The sequence below is a fragment of the Gymnoscopelus microlampas genome (assembly GCF_963454915.1).
Source record: "Gymnoscopelus microlampas genome assembly, chromosome: 16".
In the NCBI taxonomy this organism is placed as follows: Eukaryota; Metazoa; Chordata; class Actinopteri; order Myctophiformes; family Myctophidae; genus Gymnoscopelus; species Gymnoscopelus microlampas.
The window spans coordinates 28902691-28923165 of NC_139953.1; the positions used below are offsets into that span (position 1 = coordinate 28902691).

The 20475-nt window shown below is 41.5% G+C and overlaps 1 protein-coding gene across 1 annotated transcript in view; it reads left to right on the forward strand.

Annotated features, from left to right (window-relative positions):
* The window catches only part of igf2r (insulin-like growth factor 2 receptor), a 54247-nt gene continuing 33772 nt past the window's right edge, over positions 1–20475 (forward strand). Inside the window, exons 1-10 of the mRNA XM_084083115.1 lie at positions 1–244; positions 1017–1156; positions 9683–9801; positions 14779–14877; positions 15489–15621; positions 15748–15856; positions 16046–16160; positions 17853–18012; positions 19039–19222; positions 20095–20198. Coding sequence (XP_083939241.1) covers positions 150–244; positions 1017–1156; positions 9683–9801; positions 14779–14877; positions 15489–15621; positions 15748–15856; positions 16046–16160; positions 17853–18012; positions 19039–19222; positions 20095–20198 — 1258 coding nt within the window. The 5' untranslated portion in view covers positions 1–149. The remainder of the gene's footprint in view (positions 245–1016; positions 1157–9682; positions 9802–14778; positions 14878–15488; positions 15622–15747; positions 15857–16045; positions 16161–17852; positions 18013–19038; positions 19223–20094; positions 20199–20475) is intronic.

A 20475-nucleotide genomic window follows, 5' to 3' on the forward strand; every position in this document is an offset into this window, starting at 1 on the left:
CCCGGGGACGAGCAGTTTGCTGTATCATGTCGCAAACGGCGCCCCAGTTCACCTCAACGCTGTAAACAACGATTTCGTTATAAAAGACAACAACATCAAAAAGAAACCTGGGATTTCCTCGCAAACCGAACCGCTGTGCATCGCTACAAATGGATCTATGGTGGTTACTGGTGGTGGTGGTGCTGCTGGTACCGTCCGGTGCAGATGGTTCGGGTGACAGCTTGTGGTACCAAGATCTGTGCAGGTAATACACCCAGACAGAATGAAAAGAGCCGTTTATGACACGCAAGCTCAGGCTGTTAATGGCAACATTGTTGCTGCATTATGTTATAAGACCCATATTGCTGTTGATGTTTTCTATTATAGCTACATTGTTTGCATTCAGTGAGTCTCTCCCCCCTCCCTTCCCTTGCTCCTGTTGTTGACTCTTTCTCTGGCGTAGACAGAACCTGCTCTTACTCTGCTTGTCTTGTGTTTAAATTGTAAAGTGGTTGGAATAGATAGAGGAGAGTAGCCTACTGTAACTGTCAACTGGCAAGACCAGCTTGGTAAAAGGCAGCAATAGGCCAAGTGAATACACCTTTACTTGTGTGTTATGTTTGTGTAACTCTCAGAGCTTTTGATCATAGCAAGCATATGGAGTAGATTTATGCAAATGCTAGTGATTTATAGGCAACAGTTGGCAAAGTTAACAGTACACATAATACCAATATATTAGTAATTAAATACAAAACGGGGAATCATTTTTATTTTCAGACCTGTACATATCCTTTTCATTGGACTATAGCTATTACCCAACACTTCCCTCAAGGGCTGTAAAGGGTAAAGGGTACCCTTATGAACAAAAGCACTTCATAAACACATGTCATTACTCCCAACATTAAGTAACTATTTTATTGCTGTATTGAATTAACAAGCAGCGAGACTCACTCACTCACTCACTGCATTTCGGCTGATTGAGACAAAACATGCTTTTGATTCTAATTGGAGATGACTGTGGTGCTCTCATGTTGCAGTTATAAATGGGAAGCCATAGACCGGGACAACGGGGTCAGGTACACCCTGAAGCTCTGTGAGTCGTCTCCAGACACGAACTGTGGCCCTGGCGCTGCTGTCTGTGCCCGCAATGTCACCACACAGCAGGAGCAGTCTGTCGGTGAGTACAGTGGGATAGAATTGAATTACAGATCCACTGAAATGAGTGGAACATACGAAAATGACTTGCACAGGAGTGGCATACCTACAGAGCTGGGCAATATTATCAATTAAAAGCATTATCAAAAATAATGAATGACCACCAAATGTCTATATTTAACATCTCTCCATGTTGTCACATTCTCTTAACTACTGTAAGTAATTCTACTTAATCTTTTATACATCTTTATTTAAATCATACTAATTTTCCTTTACACTGTGATTGATACAGTACAATGAAAATAAGAATATTTCATTATCTTGGTATTGAACTTCCTTGTTGATAGATTGCCTAGCGCGCACGCACGCACGCACGCACGCACGCACGCACGCACGCACGCACGCACACACGCACGCACGCACGCACGCACGCACGCACGCACGCACGCACACACGCACGCACGCACACACACACACACCTCCCACTCTATTCAACATTCACAATGACTCTCATCTTATGTTGCGTTTGATGGAGCCACGACACTGTGGCATCTCGTGGATGTTATGACTAATTTCCCGGCTGAGTTGAGTTGACATTGTATGACGTTCTGTGGTCATAGTAGGTTTCCTTTCCTATTCAATACTTTGGACGGCCTGAGAGATTTAATACTTTATTTTTTTTTTAATCTGACCATGTTGTGTGTGAAGTTGAAACACTACCAGGCAGTAACAATATGTTTGATGCTCTTACTGCACTCAACCCCAACCCTTAGGTAAAACCCAGCCAGTTGCAGATATAATTGCAAAAGATTTGTTGAGCAAATAGGTGGCTAGGGGGGTAGGGTAGGGGGGCTTCAAATGTGTCTATAAGGTAGTAAGTGAAACTGTAAAAGATTCCCCTCAGAGCTTCTTTCAATCGGAGGCGTTGACGTTTCCCCTCAGAGCTTCTTTCAATCGGAGGCGAAACCCAGCCGACACTAGTACCTACTACTGTCATCACAGGAGCCTCTCGCAGAGCTAAGGGAAGCTGTCAGCCCATTATCAGTACAGTATTAGCATCTGCAGATCTCATCTCTGATGGTGCAGCTGAAGGCAGCTGAAGCCAGGCCAGAAACTGTAGGGTCCATCAACCACGTCTTTGTAAGGAAAGATACGTTTAGTTGTGTAGAGCATTTCAACAAGAAGGCAGTTCAAAATGCACCATTGAAAAAAACAACACAAAAAACACACATTTATAAGATGACAATTATATGAATTATATTTATATGAAATATAACAATAGTATTGTTATATTGGATATTGTTTATTAAATTAAATATATTGCATTTAAGTTTATTTTTTATTTTTCAAAGTTTGAATTGCTTTGCACAAGCTACATTTGATTCATCTTAATAAAGAAGCATTTCTATTTGACACTATGTAAGAATATGTAATGCATTAGGTGTATCAAGTTGGGCTGTGTATTTCAAATAAGTCTAGTTTGTTTTGACAGTAAAGGTAGGGTAAGTGATATTCCTTTGTTAAAATAAGTGTTAAATAACTGATCTATATCTACTATACCTGATAGTAATCATTGCTATGGAGTGTTTGTTCAGTTAGAGGGGTCTACTTGTCTCTCCAGCTCTAAGATAAAAAGAAAATGCATTTTCAGGTTGGGATACCAATTTTATCCAATCAGGAGAGAGAACTCATACAGGATATAGGATAAACAAGTGAAATTGCACGTGATCACACAAAGAAATGAACAGACAAAATTGGAACTGGAACAATATAAATTTGAAGCTGATAAATGGGTACTCTCTCCTGATTGGTTGGAAATTTGCAACCATCTGGAAATGTATTTTCTGTTTACTAAAGAGCTGGAGAGAGAGGGAGAGCCCTGTCACTGAACAAACACGCAGTCTATAGCAATGATTACTATCAGAATATAGTGCTTTAATCTTAAAAAAAAACAACGCTTTGTTTTGAACCAAAAATATCACTTACCCTACCTTTCAATTGAAGAATAGAAAAGCAAAGTGGTTAGGTATGCGTTAATTAAATAGCTTTTCTCATAGCTTTTGCTAGCAACGAGCATTAAGTTAAATTTGTATCTTTCATTTCAGAGAGAATGTGGCCAACTATAATCTTTCTAAATAATGATAATAACTATAATGAATGAATAATGATAAATAACTGCTATTACTTTTAGTCCAAGTGAGTGCGAGGTATTGTTAAAGAGAGAGTCTTTACTGCTGTGGGTGAGCTGAAGTTCTGGTCTGTGGCTAATCACATTGTCACAAATTGATACTTAGCATTTGCAATGGCTTGGCCTGCCGTGGGGGCTGCCAACAGCATGGTGCATGCATTCACTACCGAAAACATTGAGGAATGCTTGAAAATTAGACAGCCATTGCAGAAGAAAGAAGCGACAATGAGACAGAAACAGCTTGTAAATATATATATTTTTAAATATTTATTGTATTTATTTTGATGACATGTAATGAGGTCAGTGCTAACTGAAATCAGCTCTGTCCTATTAGGCCAGCTGCCTGCCTGTGTAACGTAATGAATGCTTTCCTGGTGAGGTTGTGGAAGCTTCTCTGAGGCGGCCTTGGGGATTTCACAGTGCTCACAATCAGCATTTCTGACACAAAAGTTGTGGTACCATCACATATTTTATTCACTGTCAGTAGAGTAGGCCATATGTGTAAATATAGATTTGGAACAGCAAGACATACTGGTAAAATGTTTTACTTTTAGACTCAACCACATGAATACTAGCATCCCTATTCTGGGCATATCATAATAGGCAACGATTTGGTGAAAATAGCTGATCTACAAGCTCAACGCATCATGTTGCGAGCTTATAGATATACTGTACTGTAGCTATTTTCGGCAAAGAGATTTTGTGTAGCGGGGGGGGAAAGGAGGGGATCAAGTACAGACCTCTGGGGGGCCCCGGTCAGCAAAGTATATAGGGTTTAAGTGCTTAACCACACTGAGGGATTCTAAAATCGTAGGATAGACTAGAGTGGTCATTTCAAGCAAGATGTTCTGACAGGGTTAATAGTTCAAATATTTAAAAAGTTATTGAATGGTATTTGGTGTATTTTGTGGTAATTAACTTCAGGTCCATGCGCAAAAGCAGTTGAAAATCACAGACTTCAGGACATTTTGTCAATTCTTTGCCCCATGCCTCTCAAATCTGACAGGGGGTCTGTCAGTCAGTCTGTCAGAGTTATTTCAGAACAATACTACAGCTACTTGCCCTGCCGCCTGTGGTCATGACCTTTCCACCAGTGACCATTCGGTGTTGGGACACGCTGCCAAAGAGCATGTAGTGTCATCAGACTCAGCAGCAGTGTGTCAGAAATTGCCTGGAAGACCTAAGACCTAAGCTGCTGGTGCTAGCTCCCTCTCACCATGGTGTCTGGGGAACGGCAACGAACAAGACACTGGAACGACACAAGTTCATTGGCTTAGTTTGTTTTTTTAAATCTTTGTTGCTCAAACTCCAGCTTGGAGCTTTTGGGAAACACCATGGGGTTGGGAATACCAGGTGTTTCCTTTCTATTCAGCTTTAATTTGAGTAGTATGAGATGAAACGTGCCTTTTTCAAAGAAGACACAAATTCCGATTCAATGTTAACATGGATAGACATCCAAGCGCACTTACAGTAGAAAATGTAAGGTCAAGAAGAGTAAGTGGAACGAATTCTAGTCAATCAATGAGTGACAATAAACCAAGTAGCTACGAAGTTCTGTAACTACTGTGGAATAGCAGTGAGACACCAAATAAACCATCATACTGTCTATTACTTACTGTAGATAGATAGACTGGTAAATGAATTCATGTAGTACAAAATTAACACTAGCATCCTTTTTCTGGGCATGTCATAATAGGCTTACATTCTGCTAAAAAATTAAATATGCGAACATTCTGGAAACATAGTGAAAATAGCAGATCTACATAATGCATGTTAATGCGACACATTGTGTGCTTGTAAATCTTCTATTTTTATTTTTTCCCCCTATTTTCGCTATTTGACGAACAACGAAGTATACTGTATGGAATGAAAGTAATGAAGAGAGCGAGAGGTTTGCTATACTCAAACCGAGCCAACCACCTTATCCTTGCCACCCACACATCCACATCTTTTATTCCTCTGGCTTGGTGCTAATTATGTGACAGTGCTGCTCACACTGATCCAATCATGTGCAATCACAGGCCACAGGGCTCGAGGAAGAAAGGGAGGCAGGAAGGAGAAAAATAAGCGGTTTCATCCAAACAGGAGAGAGAGATCATTTATCAGCTTTAAGTTTATAGTGTTCCAGTTCCAATTTAATTGTCAACATTTTTTTTTTGGTTTCTTCACTTCCAATTCCACTTGTTTATGCTGTATTCTGAATAAGTTCTCTCTCCTGATTGGATGACATTTTTGTCCTGACCTGAAAATGTATTTTTTTGTTTTAAAGAGTTGGAGAGATGGGGAAATTGATGTTAGTCACACACTATTCTACAGAAATGATTTCCCCCCACTTTATTATAAGGTTTTAACAGAAGCATTCATTGTACATAAACAATTGACATATGACCATTAAATAGCTTTGTATAAATCCACATTTACATTAACAAATGGCATGTAAAACAAATACAATGATTGCTATGATATAGTGGTAATTAACAGATATTTTAACAATAAAATATCACTTACAGCCCTTTAATAGCACCCACTGCTCCTAACAGTTAGAATGTGTAAATGCAGAGGACAAATGTCATACATGTGCAAATGTACAGTGACAGAAAATACTCCAAATGAGTAGGGCCTCAATTATTATTATCGCTAAGCAAAAGCCATTCAACCAACGCTTGCTTTCCACCTCTGTTAAGTTGGTCTCATTATACCTACAGGAAATCCAGTTAATCAATTTGAAAAAAATGCTTGTTTCTTGTCCAGTGACATGGGACCCCCACACATGGGCCATAAAGTTCTCTAGATAGATGAGGTTATGGGGCAAAATATTATTAGATGTTGTATTTGGTCCCGGTGACCACCATCAAACTCTACTGTGTGGGAAACTAAACAAACATAACAGTACCGTTTATGCTAAGGGGAATCGCCCTGGCCAAGGGAGATATTAGTCTTCTGGGCTACAGGCAGGGCATGATAATCGACACCAAACATGGGCTTACAGTATGTAGCCCAGTTAGGCCTAGGCTACATACTGTATATCAAAATAAGAATCAGGAAGTGTTTTTTTAAATAAAAGCTCGCCCAGGGAATGTTGGTTGGAGGAAGAAGGGAATGCAGCCAAGAAGGATGCAAACCAGAGAACAAACAAACAGTTCAGTGTGATGAAAGAGGGTGGATGGGGTCAGAGGTGTGGTAGAGCAGCTGACCTATCACATGACACCGCCATGACGATGAGCACACCAAGGAACTGATAAATGTGGAAATTGAAAATGCCCCCGTTTCCCTACCAAAAGCGTTCGTGCGCACACACACACACACACACACACACACACCCCTCCCACTCTCTTCTCGTCCTCTCTTTCATAAACGTTCACAATGAATTTTTCAGCCTACTTTGCGGTTGATTGAGCCACTTGTGTCCCTGATCTGATCTGTACATCATGTGGATAGTACTGTAGGCCGTGTATCAGGGTCTGTCTGGGGCTAAGCTTCATCCTGTTGCATAATTGGTGTTAGTTAGTAGGTCACGGAAATGTTCAGACCCTGTCCTCCTAGCACTGCTGAATAACATTCCTTTATGGCCCACTAGAGATAGGAGAACCTGCAGTGTTGTCACACATGCATGTACACACACACACACACACACACACGCACACACGCACACACACTCAGTAGTACACTCACAGTAGACCTATTAGGTTAGTGAGAGTGTTGTTGCTTATCAGTACTCTGCCAGGGGAACATTTTACTTGTGTGTGTGTGTGTGTGTGTGTGTGTGTGTGTGTGTGTGTGTGTGTGTGTGTGTGTGTGTGTGTGTGTGTGTGTGTGTGTGTGTGTGTGTCAGACAGGTCTGTAATCTAACCCTAATCACCATTACACCAGACACCATTCAGCAGTTTGATCTCAGTGGGAAATTTGGAACTGGCTGTGGTTCTAGTTAGAGTTTTTTTTTGTTTTAATGAATAGTACATAGAATGGGACCTTTAGACACATTGATCAGTTAATGTTGTTTGTAATATTGTTGTTTGCAAATTGTAACGGTATACTATACTGTAGAGTGACTGTAGACATGACTGCAGTTGGGAGAGTGAGATGTGTGACTGACTGTCACTCTCAAGGGACAATGACATTCTCCAGAACCATATGCAATTAATGAGGACCACAATAAACTTTATTGTGTTATAACTTATCCTCAAAGACGTTTCATTTGATGCCATCACTGGTGGTTGAATAAACAAACAAACAAACAAACGGATCAGATTTCCTACTGTCTCTCTCCTGCACTGTCTCCATCTGAGCCTTTTTTACTGTCGGTCTCTTATACACTGTCTCCCCCCCAGCTTTCCTACTGTCTGCCTCTGAATTTTCCTACTGTCTCCTGCACTGTCTCCCCCCCAGCTTTCCTACTGTATATCTCAATAAAAAAACAACAAGGGCAGTATACTTCCAACTACATTTGGAAAAATTACAATGAATGAATGAATGACAATCAAATATGTTTAAAACCTTCAAAATCTTACGCTTTTATCGAACGTGAAATTGTAATGTAGCTAGTTTAAAAAAAAAGTATAATATGAGTAATGTTCAGGACCTGTCTTAGCTGAGCTAGTAGCTAGCTTAGTGCATTTGTCTGTGTGCTGTGGACTACAGAGAGTCTGTCTGTCTATGTCTCTGTCTGTCTGTCTGTCTGTCTGTCTGTCTGTCTGTCTGTCTGTCTGTCTTCTGTCTCTCTCTTTCTGCCTTATTTGAGCCTCTACACACACACACACACACACACACACACACACACACACACACACACACACACACACACACACACACACACACACACACACACACACACACACACACACACACACACACACACACACAGGGTCTCTCATTCTCAGGCCAAGTTTATCTCTACATAAGACGCCAGTGGACAGCCTGGCAAAATAATGTTTTGACCTGGCCAACCTCTCCCCCGACCCCCTGTTGCCAGTATCTCTCACACACACACACACACACACACACACACAAAGGACCTCAACTCTAGTCTGTAACAGCCTGACCTTACTGTAGACAGGCTGCGAACACATCCAGTCAAAACATATGCTGTCATCATTCGACTACATAGTAAGGTCAGAGGGGAAGGCAATGGGAAACGGCTGCTTGTGACTGATCTTCCTGGTTCTTTTGCTTCTAAAGGGCTGCGAACAGTTTACATGCATAGTATCTGATGATGCACGGATCATTGTCTGCCCTTATCAACCTTTAAACCTGATTTATAATTTTCTGTACGATGGTGTCGCTCACAGGAAATAGTTAATCTACAAGCTCACAACCTGTCACATCATGACACGTTGTGAGCTTGTAGATCTGCTATTTACGGAGCTGAACAGAATATAGATAAAGTATTAGTTTAGGGCCCAAGTTATCCTACTAGCACATACTGTAGATGTTTTGACTGTTTGAAGTCGCAAGATCAACTTGACTAGAATTATCCTACTAGCCCATACTGTAGATGTTTTGACTGTTTGAAGTCGCAAGATCAACTTGACTCTCTGAATGGCATTAGTAATTTAGACTAGAATCTGATAAGATCAGACATTGAACTCGGTTCTCTCTCTCTCCCACGCAAAATGCATATTGCTGTGTTTATCATCACTTCTCTATAATTTACATACCTGCTGTCATCTGAGTCATTTGAAAATAAATTATGATTTTAAGTATTCCCAGATTGTTTCCATTACGGTCCGGTCTCACTGTCACCATTTTACTAGAGGTGAACTTCTGTGTCCAAAATGTAGTTGTATGTAGATTGGTGACACATTGATTGCATTTACTCTATTAATAATGAGACCAAATGTGTCTCCGACCACCTTTCAGCTTTTGACATTTTGGATTTTCAATGCATCTCGGTTGCATTTACACCTGAATTCATGAGTTGTGCTGCGATCCGATTGCGTCACCCTGCCTGGACGCATGTTAATGCCAGGTGTGCTGTAAAGGCGGCTAAACTAAGCTCTCTTCTACCAGTATGTTTGTGAGACACCCATTTGCCTTTAAAACAGTTTGGAATGGCTGCCGTGGTTTCACTCTTTATCACAGGTCTGCCATATACGGTATACGGTACAGTTCTCTCTTCTCTGCTGGAATTTGACCTGTGCTTTCAGTGGATGATAACCAACTACCGGTACACTGTTAACCACTTTAACCCTGGCATCAAAATGTTTCAGAAATAGCCACTGTACAAGCTCACAATGTGAGCTTGTACAGTGGCTATTTTCGAAACATCTAAAAAAGTTTTTTTTTTCTTCTAAATGGGGCTTAAACAGTCTGTCTACCTGGCCCGTTGTAAACACTCTGTTGTTCTGTCCTTTACCTGACCAGGTGACCTGTCACAGAGCTTGGCTACTGGCTTGGTGTTGGACTACAACACCACCAGCAAATGTCCCACCAGCAACAACAACGTACAGACCAGCGTCAGCTTCCTGTGTGGAAAAACCTTGGTGAGACACATTTTTCTTTCTCTACTTGGGGGCAAACACGGACGTTTGGCCCGAGCCTTCCAAGTCTCTCAACAGCTGTGGCATAATTCCCAATGTTTATTCACTGACTAAATGCATAAATAATAGAGTATCGGCCTCTACTCCTAGAGGCCATTCTGTTATCTGTCTGTCATAGACAGAGAACACAATAAGGGTATCATACTTCAGAATGTCAGTCAGACAGTCACACTGCCCCCCCCCCCCCCCCCCCCCCAATTATGGACGGATTATGGTGGGTTACACAAAAATAAATCTCTACCCATTTAGGCCTGATTAGCAGAAAATGATATATAATTGTCACTCATACAATACTGTAGTGTTTTCGCAGTGCTACACCCTCTGTTCTATTTTTCAAAGTGACCATTGGTAGTTTTCAGACTGGATGCGTCCTGTTAGTGCTCTGTAAAATCCTGAGGGTGAACTCTGAGAGTGTACAAATGGATAAATTGAGGATTGTTAAACCATCCGACTTGGTCCAGAGCCGCAGTGTGATACTAATGTTAACTTTATCCTATTGTATCCAATGTATGTATCCAATATCCAATGTTGCTGGCTGTCATGAAAACCATAATATTAACTTCAAAACAAGTGGCACGTTAAGGGAGGTTTTGTAATTTACATTAACCTCTCAGTTAAAGTTCATTTAAGTTTTTTGTGGCTTGACTTTGAAAACAAACTGATTCTTTTTTATGTACAATTGTTACACTTTTTAAAATGCTTCTCTGATTGGAATAGCCTTGAGAGAACACACTGCATGAGAAACTTACTTCTCAAGCCTGTTTATCAAATTAATCTTTATTATCACACATTTGTTTCAATCTGTGATTGACTGAAAGGTAAACTCATTTGAGAAAAATCTTGCTAATAGTTTAGTCAATCGTTTATGCATTCTAACCCATGTGGCAGTGTGCAAATATTTGTATTTACTGTAACAAACAAAATTGTGTTCTTCATGACAGGCGCTCTTTATTTATTTTAGACGGCTTTGAAAACCTGTTTTCTCCAGATCATGAATATAGCCTGTTGTGTAGGTTATGCAAGGCTGCGTTAAATATTTCCTTAGCCTATTTTTTAAACAGAATACAACTAGGCTATCCTTCTGTGTGCGTGACAAGGGTGGATTGGGCATCTGGCATACCAAGCATATGCCCGGTAGGCCGACCATTGATTAAAAAAGATGAATTAATGAACATTTCTGCTAATAATTACATGACAAGTGTCATGCATCGACCATGTTGCCTAGGCAGCCCATATGGGCTTAAAGGACATTGATCAAACATATCGTTTCAGTCACAGTGTTATTGTTTTTACTGACCTTTCAAAATGTTTACAGGGTCATACATAGCTGTTATTAAAAACACTGAATGACTTTGCTGTTACAATAAAACAACTTATTTTGATACACACAGTACGCAAATTACAGCCTTTGCTATGTATAAGTAAGGCATATCCTGTTATGCCATCCTCATACAGCCTATAGATCTAGCAGCCTATAAAAGATGCATTCTCAGATCATTATAGCCTACCCTTGTTTTCTATACTTTAGCAAACTAAAGTTCCGATTGCATGCCGACAATATTTTGCATGTAATCATGTTCATACACCCATAGAATATAGTCTTCTATTGCTCATGTCCAGGTTTGTAATGGGTCCAATACATCATCTCCAGTGGAGATAATTTCCCCAGTGTAGGGTAGCTTGCTGCCATGCCATGATGTGATTTAGCCTGCATCCTCCTTATAAGAGCAACACACTCTCATTGTTTGTGAGTACTGTAGGCTAACTATGATATTTATGGGTTGTAGTTGTGTGTATGGTTTATCATTTATTTTACTCAAGGCTCCAGAACATGGAGGGAGGCTTTTCAGTAAAAGTGGTGGTATTAAGGGCATCTGCGTTTGTATGTGCCTCGACGGATTGGGGCAGTAGAGTATCTGCGCGCCGGTTGTGGTGGGCCGGTCTGGGCCAAAAAGTCCCAGTCCAGCCCTGGTGCGTGCACGCCTGGGCGCGCATGCTTTCTCTATAGATTTATAGGCTGTTGTCGATCCCTATGAACCCATGACATCTTAATTATCTAAGCTTGGGGAAATTAGAAATGTTGAAAAAAATATTGAAATTGTTCTAATTGTTTGTTGCTCTAAAGTCCAGTGCAGTGTGCACTCGAGAGAGTGCAAATCTCTCCCTCTTTCTGTCTGTCTGTGGCATGTGATGATTACAATTATTGGGGTTGTGTGCATGTATGCACAGGGCTGTTCGGGGAAGGTATATTATAAAGGACTTATTACATCATTATGATACTACCAGGGGAGACAGACAGGCTGTATATAGAGACACATCTTTGGATGGTGAACACAGCAAAAAATAGTATGGTATGTTGTCATCACTAGGACAAACATGAAGTTACAATGTTATAGCCAAGTCCAGACATAGAATACACAGAACTACTATACACTGGAACTAAAATGATGCAACAGCAGACCTTAGCATATGTCAGCCTGGGCATGCAAAGGCATTCACGTACCAGTATGGCTCAGTATGAAACTGTTTCAAATCGATATGCACTATATTGCAGTGAAAAGCTGTTTCAGCTGCTCTTTCTTTAGACTTGACAAATGTAATGAGCTTTGCATTATTTTATCTGGCAATTTCTCACAAATAGGACTATAAATGTATTGATATGTAATGTGAGAACGTGATTAGTGTCCTGAAAAGGAATCCATGGCATTTGTCAACAACAAACTATGGAAAACTTTGCTTTCACAAATGGCCAAAGTAGGAAATTGATCGAGACCATGTTGAAACTGCTAAGCCATATCATGACTGGAGTCAACTATGACAAGGCAAACGGCTGCAGACTGTCTGTCCCTGTGCCGTCCACACACTGTATGGACTATGTCAAGCGGCACCTTATTGCAATGGGAGCGTGAAACTCCTAGCTCCAATGTCAGCACGTAATTTCTGTCATTCAATGTTCTGTGTACTCTTCTAATTATGATGGTTAATGCCTTGCATTAATTATTGTTTGTATCACCAGTTAATGAGAGGTTGCGCTGGGTTTTTCCCCCCTCACTGCCACTTCCAGTGTTCGAGTACTCCACGGCAGTTTCCATTAGGTATCTCTCTAAATGGACATAGAGATTTTTATAATCTTTAACTACTTAACAAGAACAATGTTGGTGTGACTAAGCCCAAAAAATATATTTTTAAATATGGATTATCAACTACAATGCAACATTGACAAGTTGGCATTCCGGAGCCTTGGCTTGTGCTGGCAAATTGAATGCCTACGAATGACTAGTAGTGGTACATCCCATGAGCCAGAGGGACATGAGCATTGTAATTAGCTATTCAGTAGTGTAGGTCCGATAAGCCGTCCGGACAGATTGCACCTGACTTGCTAGTTTTGCTCTATACCCACGCGGGATATGTATTCTGTTACCTAGAGGGAATTGTGCTTGGCCTGCTAGCGCCCCGCACAATAACTACTGTATGACACAGCTTTGTGTTCACAAGATTAGCTGTAGACAGACAAAACAGACAGACATAATGCAATATCTCTGCCTGGTGGAGATAATGAGTGTGTCTGATCTGCACAGCTGAAACAATGCATTAGTTGTAATAATCTATTTTTTTAAATACGGAAAATAGCAGATCTACAAGCTTGTAGCCATGCAATTCTTTTAGCTTAAGCCATATATGCAGCACATTTCCCTATTGTATATAGGGCTTAAGTGGTTCAAAATGGTAATTTGAATTCATCAAATGATTGTTTGCATATTGTGAGGCAAATATGAGCAATGAAGAACAGAAACAACAAGTTGTGACGGTAATGAACTCCCAATGATTCAGTGTGCATGAGAAGTATGCCTCACATCTGGGTTTGAAATGATGGAAGTAGGCCTAACACCTGGCTTTGAAATGATGTCTCACTGGAAACAACATATTGACTTGACACAATATTTATTTCCTGCCAGTGGGTTCAGTGGGCTGCTCTGTGTGTGTTTGTATGACAGTCTTACAGTATATGTTTCCTGTCAAATGCCGTTCAACGGGGGTTTCATACTAAAAAGAAGACTAGAACAGACAGTTGATGAAATGAAAGTGGAGGAAAAAAAGTGTCAAAAAGAGTGATAACACGTAATCAATTAAGATTGATGAGTTTTTATTGGTGATAGAATGCATTGCACACAATACCTACGCCTCTATTTCTACCTACTGGTAGAACACCTGACCAGACCATGCGCAGAGCGTTAGATCAGATGTTAAGTCATCTTTTTGCTGTCTTTTACATTACATTGTTATCCTATTTTTTGCTAGTGTTACTATTTATTCTGTACCTGTTCTCTACCATTACCTGTGTCTTTGTTTGTTCTTTACTGCTGACCTGAATTTGCCTCTGGATAAATTAAGATTTATATACTGTATCTGTCTGTCTGTCTGGCTGCTGTATCAGTCTAATCCAGGGGTCTTCAACGTTTTCAGCCCAAGGACCCCCTCTCTGAGAGAGAGATGCAGCAGGGACCCCCACTATGTATTGCATACAATTGTGTTGCAGATTACAGCTTTTCATAGATGTTGGATTCATGTTAATGTGTATTTTCAGGCATTAACCACTTAAACAATCAATACTTTCACTTTGTACTTGGTCTGCTCTTTTTCCCCCTATCTTTGCCGAAAATAGACGATCTACAAGGAGGCGTGGTGAGCTTGTAGATCGGCTATTTTCGGCTAAAGTTGTCCTTAGACTAGGGTTCATATAGGGTTCAAGTTATTAATGTAAAAAACAATGATCCTATCACACAAAGATTTGATGGACCCCGTGTAGTACCTCTGAGGACCTAGGGGTCCCGGACCCACTGTTGAAGACCCCTGATCTAATCTATTTAACTAATCTATCTGTGTATCTAAGTATATACACATTTTGTCTTTGTTCCCCAGGGGAGCCCAGAGTTTGTCACCGTGTCCCAGTGTGTGCATTACTTTGAGTGGAGGACCTACTTGGCCTGCAAGAGTGGCAAATTCAAACCACATAAAGAGGTAGGTGTCTTTAGTTTTTTTTTGAGAGACCAACTGACTGTAGGAAAGATGCGTCATGTCTGTGTGTGCGTGTGTGTGTGTGTGTGTGTGTGTGTTTGTGTCTGTGTGAGGAGAGTGTGAGATGCATTTCCACGGTGTGGAAGGTCGCACTGTCACATGAGTCCATCCAGAGAGACAGTGCGCACATTACATTCCAATACAGCAGTGGTTCTCAAACGTTTTCAAGGACCCCCAAAGTGTATGTATTTAGCTGCGGGCCATAAAGATTTTACATTTTCAAAAATGTTCAAAGCCACATAACGAAAATAGCAGATCTACAAGCTTGATCTTGCAGCTTGGCTGTTTAGCTATTTGTCGGACGACAGTGTATTATGCACTGTACAGCTTAAGTGGTTAACCACTTGAACCCCAGCATCCATATTCTGGGGGGAACATTAGCCAACAATGGCATATCTATAAGCTCACTTGTAGAGATTTGGTGTAGACAGAGATTTGGTGTAGAGTTGTCCAACTCAGGTCCAGTTTACTTTAGAGGTTTAGAGGATTTGAAAGTGGTTAAATGTGTTGAAATGAAGTGGCTGATCTTCACTGGGTCCTCTGTCTGTGTCCAGGTGCCCTGCTATGTGTTTGACACAGACGGAAAGAAACACGACTTGACCCCCCTGATCAAATTGACTGATGGCTACCTGGTGGACGACTCTGATGACGAAGTGGACTTTTACATCAACATCTGCCGCAGCCTCAGTATGGACATATGGATGGATTGATGGATTGACATGAACATTTTATTGAATCATGATCCAGAGTCTTCATTCTTTAATGTTGTTCACCCTCTCTCTCTCTCCCTCTCAACCTCCTTTCTCCTCCTAGACCGTCCAGGCACCTGCCCCGAAGGCTCGGCGGCGTGTCTTAAAAACAAGCAGGGTATCTACAGCATGGGCTCTCCCACCCACCAGCTAGAGCTGGTTTCTAATGACAGGTACGCAGTTAATGCTAAACCATATATTACACACATACTGTACTGTCCATCTAGCAGCAGTGTGCTCCACCAAGGCTGATGCGTGCCTGTCCGTCCATTTGCTTGAATGTAGAGGAAGGATAGGAGTCTGGGTTGCACTGTCTGCTCACTACTCTTAATCAAAGTTTGCTCCTCTCCTCTCCTCCTCAGATTGCAGCTGAGGTATGAGGTCAGTACTGTGCCTGGCTCCTCTGTTCCAGACTTCTGTAATGGACACACTCCTGGTGTCACCGTTACCTTCATTTGCCCTTCGGGTAGACAGGAGGTGAGACACGCACGCATGCATGCACGCACATACATACACACAGAACAAGCAGCAGAAAAAAACATAAACATGAATACATCTTTCATGATGAATTGGCCATCATAATGCATCATGTCCACGTACAGTACAAGTTAATTTATTGAATGTAGTCCCGAATTTAATTGTCTTCAGAATACGGTACGTTTCATTTTCTACCAAATGGAAGTGACTAAAAATGTGAAGACAAAATGTCACATTTTCTCTAAACTGCCTAAAAAGTGGTTCTAGGCAACTTCAGAGATCAAAAAAAGAAAAAAACTGTTGTCAAACGGATTCAAACTCGGCTCCGCCCCTCCACTCCACCCCCCCCTCATCTCCCTCACCCCCCGCTCCTCCCCCTCTCAACGTCACACTGAAGTAGCCTGGTAAACCCCCCTCCCTCCGGAAATCTCATTTGCATTTGATTTCAGGAAAGAGTCTGGCCTACAGTAGCCTGAATTTTCTTTTCGTTTCACTCCATTATTCAGTCTGAAAGCCCTCTCATTGCAGCTGTTTTCTGAGATGGGGGCGTGGCCAAAGTTGGACTCTTTAGCAATTGGTTCATTCTGGATTATTATCCCAATCCCGATTCGCCGTACAGATTTTCAACCGAGAAAAGCCCGCCTTCGACAGCGTCACCAGAGCCTGAATGCGAGGCTAGCGATTCAGGGGGTGGAGCCAGGCTAGGCCTACAGGCCTGTATGGGCAATTTGGGAGCTGGGCTGGTTTAGTACCGTTGACTGACAACCCCTTCAGCCAATCAGCAGTTCGTTCCCCCTCAGCCAATCAGCAGCTCGTTTTCCCCACCACCAGCCAATATGACGCAAGGGGACTTTTGAAGGGGCTATGCCAAAAATAGGTTACTTTATTCGGATACATACGTGTCACTGCCCGCCCCTGCTGGTTCTCAGAATTTTTATTTTTAAATAGGCTCTGTCATGATTAATTGACAGTTTTAAAACCGAAACATAAATAGTAGGGAAAATACGGATTTCAGAAAGAGGACTGTGTTTCAATGCAGGAAAACACCCCAGCATTATTATATAGTGGCTGATAGAGGGGAAAAAATACAAAAAAAAAAAATATATATACATATTTTTAAAATTTAGGCTTCAAGTTACCTAGAATCCCTTTAATAAAATAATTCAACAGCAAAGAGTAGTACTATGTCTCCGTATTGTATTGACATTAATTATGGAAGTCAGCCGTCTGAGTAACGCAGGTTAAAGAGGAAGAAACAGAGATAAGGGTGAGAGGAGATGCTTCGGGTGAATTGTTTTCCTTTTACACAGTTGAGAGACCAGAGTTCACATCTCAGCATTCTACGCCCAGGGTCAAAGGTCAAGGATTGTTGCTATAAATAGAATATTTTGTCTCCGCTCTACCGCCTCCATTTGGGGTCTGATTTAAATCTAACTTCATTCAGGGGTTCAGTACCAACATTGCATGAACGAGTTCATATTTCACCTTTCTGCCTATTCAGATCATATAATCCCACTTTCAAACCATACTACTATTGTACAGTATGTACCTGATGCTGTGATCTTATTCATAATGTTCAGTCATCATTTTCCATTTTCCTCATCTCCCATGGTGTCTAGGACCCCAACCTTTTACAATACTCATTATTTTTAAACCTACCCTTCTGTTTTCCCCCTCCCCTCTCCTCTCCAGGGGACCGATCCTAAGGTCACAGCCAGCGCCAACTGTCGCTATGAGGTGACGTGGGGGACGGAGTATGCCTGTCACAGAGATTACCTGGAGAGTCACACCTGCAAACTGACCAGCGATCAGCATGACGTCTCCGTAGACCTCACTCCACTCACACTCGAATGTGAGTGCATCATGTACACACACACACACACACACACACACACACACACACACACACACACACACACACACACACACACACACACACACACACACACACACACAGTAGCGTGTGCCTTCCTGTCCAGTCTGGCCTTTGCTATGTAAGCTATGAGGACGTATTTTTAGCCTCCTTAAAAGGGAAGTAAGTTTATGAATAATCTTAAGTGACCTTAACCTTCCTAGCTTGCCCTAGCTCATTGTTATTTCCAGTCAAATCACGTGCTCTGACACCCTCTGTGCACATTGTGACTCAACACATTACTCAGTCCATGTATCGGTACATCAAACAATCCATGTTATGGGACAAATCATTGCGATTAGACGATTATGTAATAATTGTGACAGGCCTATTAATATAGCTTCTCAATAAGTTTATCCACTTGAAGCTTATTTTATACCTTGGTTATTCGAAAATAGACGTTCTACAAGCTCACAAGGTGTCGCATCGCCATGCGTTGTGAGCTTGTAGATGCTATAAAAAAAAGTCTTTTTTTTAAACACAAATCTTGTCTCCTGCGGGTTCCTGGCGCAAAATCCTTTCAGATGGGGCAGTCAAATACATATCAATTTGGTGGTCCTGGGCATGAAAAGGTTTGAGAACCACTGCACTAAGCTGTGTAACTTTGTTGTAAATGAGATGCACATAGATTCCAGTGTCAAAATAATAATGCTTGAAACGGAACCTTCCGACAGTATGAACATATTTGAAGCCTCTAGCTGTACTAGAGATTCAACCTATTCAACGCTGGTCAAAATATGGGCATTTTCCTCTGTCTCGTATGGATTATCATGTGGAATAGAAGTGAGCCATGTCAGCCATCAACTGTCCCAATGTATTCATTCTTTTGCTTTAAAGTCTTTACAATTAGAGAAGTAGACCAGTTTAGAACTAACTCATTTTTCGTGTGTGTGTGTGTGTGTGTGTGTGTGTGTGTGTGTGTGTGTGTGTGTGTGTGTGTGTGTGTGTGTGCGTGTGCGTGTGCAGACACTGGGGCTGACCTCTACCACGCCGAGACCAGCGGCGACAACAACTACGTGTTCTACCTGAACGTGTGTGGGCCAATCAGATCGAGCATCTGTGGAGATGAGAACTATGTATCAGCCTGCCAGGTGAAACCCAGTGGAGACGTCAAGAAGGTCGCTGGCAGATATCAGAACCAGACACTCCGGTAAGGAGAGAGAGAGAAACCAGCCAACTATCTGCTGTTTCTTTAGCTATCTCACTAGTTCTCAACCTGTGGCCCGCGAGGGTATTGCCAAATAATTGTAAATGGTAAATGGTGCATTTATATAGCGCTTCTATCCGAAGCGCTTTACATTGATTGTGCCATTAACCCATTCACACACACATTCATACACCGATGGCGGAGGAAACCATGCAAGGCACCAACCTGCTCATCGGGAGCAATTAGGGGTTCAGCGTCTTGCTCAAGGACACTTCGACTCTAACTCTAGGGGAGCGCCCCAGTCCGGGATCGAACTGGGAACCTTGCGGTTTTCCAGTTCACTCTACCCGGCCACTCTACCCCTGAGCTACTGCCGCCCCATTGTCTAAACACTAAGATTTTAATGATAATATAACATAATATTAAAAGTTTACACCAATAAATGACTTAACTTAAAGTATACCACGTTAGTTCTATTGATCCAAAGTGGAACTTAATCGATTGCTTGATCAATAAAATAAACATGCTCTGAAAATGCGTGCGGGTGGGCTGCTCACGATTTTCAAGTGGGCCCTGATCCAGAAAAGGTTGAGAACCACTGATCTATGTCTCTTGTCTGTTAACTGTAAATTTGACTTTATCATTTATTAGACTTTACTTAACTTAGTTTTATCCCCACTCCTCTCCTGACTTCCTGTCTCACCCCCCCCCCCCCACACACACACACACACACACACACACACACACACACACACACACACACACACACACACACACACACACACACACACACACACACACACACACACACACACACACACACACACACACACACACACACACACACACACACACACACACACTCAACTCTCTAGCTATTCTGATGGAGACCTGACTCTCATCTACCCAGACGGTAGCAAGTGTTCCACGGGCTTCCAGAGGATGACTATCATTAACTTTGAATGCAACAAGACAGCAGGTGAGACCCCAGTTTAAAACCTATGGAAGAGGACAGAACATACTGTAGGCCTGACATAAAGTAGTAAAAGTTGCATTGTACATACACTACAATACAACGGTTAAATCAATATTAAATCACATAAGAGATCAAAACGTGCAAGATTAAAAATGTTGTGCAATGAGAAATTCATAATTTCTATACTCATTTCTTTCTTTATAATTTCATAATCATGGTTTTAACACCTTACATTTCTGTTTTACCACTCTGGCAACTGTTTTGTGTGTTTGTTTTTAAT